Source organism: Anneissia japonica, unplaced genomic scaffold (genome assembly GCF_011630105.1).
Source record: "Anneissia japonica isolate Jap-2015-1 unplaced genomic scaffold, ASM1163010v1 scaffold256_len832006_cov191, whole genome shotgun sequence".
Taxonomy (NCBI): domain Eukaryota; kingdom Metazoa; phylum Echinodermata; class Crinoidea; order Comatulida; family Comatulidae; genus Anneissia; species Anneissia japonica.
In genome coordinates, this window is record NW_022691310.1 from 730075 (window position 1) to 735966 (window position 5892).

Consider the following 5892-nt stretch of genomic DNA (forward strand, 5'->3'; position numbering starts at 1 on the left):
ATATATATGTATGTGTGGGGGGTGTCTGTGTGTTATTTATTTAGCAATAGTTATATGACAGAAGATAAAATGTACCAATAACTTCTACATGTGATTTGTTAATCTTATTTTATTTTTTATTTACTTTTTATAAACATTAAATGTTGTTTCTAAAGTTTTTTTTTATTTTGAGTTTTCCTTGAGTAAAGATTGATAATAATTTGTTAATATAAAAAATATAGCCTTGGCTAATTATTTTTTAAAACCTAGGCCTATTAGTTTTTATTAAGGATATTTAGATAAACATGCTTTTAGGTGAATTTATTATGTTTTGATTTCAGTTTTGTTTCAAGAATGAAGTTTTAGGCAATTTCGAGAATAGATTGCAAGTTCATCTTGCATGTTTTTTTAATACTTGCTTTTATTTGATTTTAGAAAAAAAATTGTTAAGCTATAACAACTAAATACATATGTGCTCATAATGTTATTTATTCCATTTCTGTCTAAGGAATTAACAGATATACAACTGTAATATTGTTAAAAGCTGAATAATAGAAAATAAGAATTTTCTAGTATTTTTCCCACCTGGTGAAATTTAAACAAGTATTATAATGTTGATGTACACTTCTTTTATAAGGCTTTATATATACAGTAAGTAACTGGTGGATTGATGCATGATCACCTTTCCAACGTTAGTGCTCTAGTCTGCATTTCGAGCATGCAGGATATAATGCCCTTGAATGGTTAATGAGGTCTTCGAGAAATAATCCCCCTTTTTAAGTTTTAACATGTTTTATGGAGCGAACTGCCCAGTGCATCATGTATTTGTCATGTGACCTTCAAGATGCCAATGCTTTTTACTATTTGTTTAATGAGGGCTTATATGCATCATAATTTCAAAAACTAATATATCCCTATCTCATAATATTTGTTTGTAATCCCTACTATTAATTCTTTCCTTCAATTCCTAACCTTTATTCTTTAATCCTTACCCCTAGTCCTATCCATTAACTCCTTCATTTAATTCTAACTACTTCCATTTATCCTTCTCTTTAACCCTTAATTTTAATTCAGTTCTTTTTTCATAATGACTTATAAATGACAAAGTTGTTTCCTATGTAAATTCCAACCCTTTTTATCTTTTTTAGGGGCAAGAAAGCCATGAATTCAAACATTCAATAGACCTTAGTTGCTATATGATTGAAGACAATTTGCCAAAAGGAAAAGGAAAGGTAAAGCCATCTAAAATTGTATATTTAAATATCAAAGGACAAATTGAAAGCATTAAATTATCAAAGTTGTTGATGTGACTTGCAGTGGCGTACTTAGGGGTTTTGTACCATTCTTCAAAAAGCTTGTGCCCCATTTATCACCTCCCACCTCCATTGAAAATGTTCTAAGCAAAAAAGTAATTCTTAAGTAGTTAAAAATAACCTCACATCACCTTATTTTATTAGCTAGTGGCCCCCACTCAATTGTGAAGGTTCCCCTCCCCTTCACCCTCACCTATCAGCCCACCCATTTCAAGACTTCTGCATACGCTTTAATAGGGTTTGACCATTTGGCCTTAGTATAAAGATGTAGAGCTCAATGACGCATGATGTACTATATAAAACTGACCATTATTATTGTAACTTTTTGAATAAATCTTTGACTGGCACGGACCAATACATTGCAAGTTTATAACGTCTGCGGGCTGCGGCAGAGTTGTGAAAAGACTAGGTTCAAAATGTTGACACCACATTGACATCGTGATGTAAACTACAAGCCTTTGATAAAATGCAGACTGAAACTTTCTGACTACAACTTACAAGCATATTTGAGAATGTCACTAAATATCATGGCTGTAATATATATGTTTTCTTGTTAACAGTGGAATTGGTGTTTCTGGTTGACACCTATCAGCAGTAGCCCGGATTTGTCTGCGGTGGAAATCTACACAAAAACTGGAGACATGATGACAAAATGGGTTGACAGCATTAGATTAGCCAAGTATATTTGCATTTTTTCTTTATATTATTATTATACATACCACCTCGTCTAGCTCCACTGATCTGCTTTTTGTTGTATACTATTTGTTTTATTGTAATATTTTTTTATGTTATAATAATCAAATGAAACGGTTGACGTATATATATATATATATATATATATATGTTGTATGTTGAATTATAATAAATAAATATGTATAAAAATAAGATAATAAACCACTTGAAATTGGCCTACAAATTATACAGTTACATTGTGAAATGATAGTCATTTTAGGACCAAAGAAATACTTTTGAAACCAGAAGTGTTCATCAAGTTCAAAGAGCAAACTAAATTTACATTTACAATTTTCAACGATTTCAAGAGTAGCAAAGATCAATGTGTATTACACTGCACTCTCCAATTTGAGACCCCTCTAATTCCGAGACCCCTCTATATTCAAGACCACTTTTACAAAGACCCAAATAACAATCTTCAACCTTTTAACACAGAGCTAGCCCTCTATGAGTCAAAACCTGAGACCACCCCTCGTCTCAAATTGGTGGGCGAACTGTATAATCTCACTTGAAGGGTAATGATTTTAACTTGGGTGTGAGGGATGTAAGCATATTGTGTATTATAGTTAGAGGCAGGTACTGTAAGGTTGGTTAATACCCAGTAACTCACATGGCGTCGTGCTGAATTGTGTATGGCCATGGTCCGTGAATACTGTAGAAGACAGGCACTTAGCAGCTTCCATCATTCCACAACAACCGGGGATGAATGAGCCATAGCATAACATATTGACCTGGTACTGCAATATTAGCATACAACTTCATTCATACATGCAAGTCAGGCTGTTTACTGTTTTCCCTAAGTCATTTTTAACTTTTTGCAGAGATAACATTAACCCGAAGCACGAGACAAATCACGCTTTTGAATACACTAGCTTTACAGACCCTACTTACTGTGATGGTTGCAAGAAACTTTTAAGGTTAGTGTAGTCTCTTGATTGAATAGATCTTACTTTGGAGAGTACATGATTATGCTTACACATTTGCTTATGTGACAATTATACAGCATTTTGTCGCATGTCACATCATGATGGTGCCGCAATACCATTGACACCTACCAGCATAAACACTTCTGCACTTGAACATTGATTCCATTTGTTTCATATTTTTTACACAACTGTATATGAGGCTTGCCATCCCAAAACCAGCGTACTTTCGCTAATTGACATGTCGATAAGGACGCGAAGCCCCGCCCACAAAGTCACGAAAACCTTAGACGATGGCGGCTAGACTTACCGAGTTGGCGAAGATTTTCTTTGCTATCAACCTTCTTTAAGAAAGAGATTTCAGGGTAGGCGGTATGCAAATGAATGATATATTCATAGTGCTAATCCATTTCATGGAAAATGACGGGAAATTCTTGTAAAACCCTTTGTATTTCGCTCCCAAAGGAAGAGGGAAAAGCTGCATTCAGTCAACCTTGTTGTCGTCAAAGGCCAAGTCACTGATGCGCACTGCTCGTGTAAATCTGGGTATCTATAACCAAGCATAGACATCTAGGCCTAGACTCACGTATGTTTCGCGTACTAGCTGTCTAAGGAAATTAAAATGTCTGAGAAAAAGTTTTTGATCACTTGACTAAATGACGCTCGCTGATTAGTCGGTTTATCTGTCAATCAACTTTCTTTGAGATGTTAATTGTTAACTGAGTGATTAGCATAAGAATGTGGTAGTATTATTAGAATATGAATATATTAAAAAGTTAATTTTCATGCTTTTGTCACTGATGCTGATTGTGGTTCATTTGTTATTTGTAATTTATTTTATGAATCATTTCTGAAGGGGTATATTCTTCCAAGGCTACAAGTGCAGCAGATGTAAGAAGTCAGCTCACAAGGAATGTCTCTCAAAGAAAATCATCATGACATGTAGACCTGGAAGTGAGTTCATTATCAGCATCTACAACATCATCATCATCATTACTTTATCATCATCACCAAGACAATTAGTATTTCATCATCATTTCTTTATCATCATCATCATCATCATCATTACATTATCATCATCATCATCTGGCAAAAAATAAAGATAACTTCACTCACATTTTTTTTAACGTGTAAAGAAAAAAGCTAAAAAAAAAACTTTTTCTAAGTTTTTTTTGTATTTCCGCCCCAATTTTTTTCAGTGAGTTAGGGGCGCGTAGAGGAGAGCAAACAAACCATTTATTTTTTTTTACCTTATCATCGGCATTATCTAATTCATCATTATCATCATAATCATAATCTTATTACTGCTGTCATCAGCATCCTCGTCATTATCATCTGCCTCATTGTCATCATCACCATCACTTTCATCATCATTATTATTATCTATTTTATCAACATCATCATCATTGTCTGTTTATCATTCCTTCATTATCATCTGTTTCATTATCTATTTCATCATTTATTATCATCATTATCATACCAATATCATTATCTTAATCTTCAGTATCATTATTATATTACTACCTATTATGGTGTGAAGGCTATTTCTGATGTACAAATTCCACTACTCTTTTTGACAAGTGTAGCTGATTATTTTAATGTGGCATTAACACGGGAACTAAGGGATTTACTGAGTATGTGATTATAATGTCATTATGTTGCAATTTGCATTTATCGTGTTTATTTGCGTACTACTTTTCTATTTGTATATGATTCAAGAAAATTAATGTTTTCATTTTTCAATATGAGCCCACATCATTCATGCCACTAAAGCCAACCACACGCTGCACCTGACAGTTGTCGGCCGAGGCAGTTCTATGGAGAACACAACCCGGTGTATTTGAACTCTATAAATCTCTGGTGATTGAATGATTGATTAAAAAGCTTTTTTTTAAAGATGTATTGTCCCATTTTGCAGTGAGATACAACTTATTGACTTTAGCATAGAAATTATTCAATTTAAAAATTGTGTGCCCTGGAAGTGTTTCTATAATTTATCGCTGTAAAATTATGGATAAACTTTTTCAAATACATTTTTTATTATGTTAAAGTTGGTAATTTCAAAAATGATTTGTATGATTTATTTTTGTATTTTTCATGGAACAATACATCTTTAACATTTTAGTGAAAATACCGGTACTAGATGTTGTAAAGGCCAAATATGCTTACTCCGGCCTGCCTCCGCCACCGGATTCAAAAGCACCATTATACTTTGAGAAGTTAGACGTTCTTGAGATCTACGAGAAGTTGGATGATTATTGGTGGAGAGGCTGTAATACGACAACCTTGAAAGTTGGTTACATCCCCACTAAGCATTTGGTGAGTTGAATCATTTTACTAAATGTGCGTGTAACATACAGTATGTGATGAATTTTAGGTGTAGTACAACAGCCTAGCAGTAAAGGGCATAGAGGCTGCAACCTAATAGCCCTAACATATAATAGTGCTAGTTTGAGCAGATTACTTTCCCTATGGTATGTTTTCACTACAACTCATCGTTTCTTCAAAACAATCTACAACATACACCCAAAACATCTAGCCAGTTACTTTTACCATTGGGAGAAAAGACAGGTCACCTTGTCATCAAGTCGCACCTTTTTGTGAAAATCATCAAGGATATATACCTTGAACCAATGGACACTCTCATCAGCAAATCAATATTAAAGGGAGCCACCTCATAGCCAAACATCCAGAAGCGCACCCTACTTTCCAAGAAAGAACCACTCATTAGCCCTGAAGAAATCATGAGTTTGATGGACATGCCATTGGCTACCCTCTGTATGTGCAAAAGTTCTACTTTTATATTACTACCTACTGTACTATCATACTTGATAATACTGTGTTTTTTGTTTGTAGGAGAGGCCATCATACGTACCTACAGTGATCCAATCAAACTCCTCCAGTAGCAGTAGGCCAGCATCTGTTTCACATGGTCCACAACCAGG

At 34.1% G+C, this 5892-nt stretch overlaps 1 protein-coding gene across 2 annotated transcripts in view; it reads left to right on the top strand.

Annotated features, from left to right (window-relative positions):
* The window catches only part of LOC117100019 (guanine nucleotide exchange factor VAV3-like), a gene marked incomplete in the record, with an annotated part of 44891 nt that overhangs the window by 29014 nt on the left and 9985 nt on the right, over window positions 1-5892 (top strand). For both annotated transcript variants that reach the window (XM_033239565.1, XM_033239566.1), the window contains 6 exon segments: window positions 1128-1211; window positions 1853-1971; window positions 2846-2941; window positions 3804-3901; window positions 5073-5266; window positions 5804-5892. In XM_033239565.1, coding sequence (XP_033095456.1) covers window positions 1128-1211; window positions 1853-1971; window positions 2846-2941; window positions 3804-3901; window positions 5073-5266; window positions 5804-5892 — 680 coding nt within the window.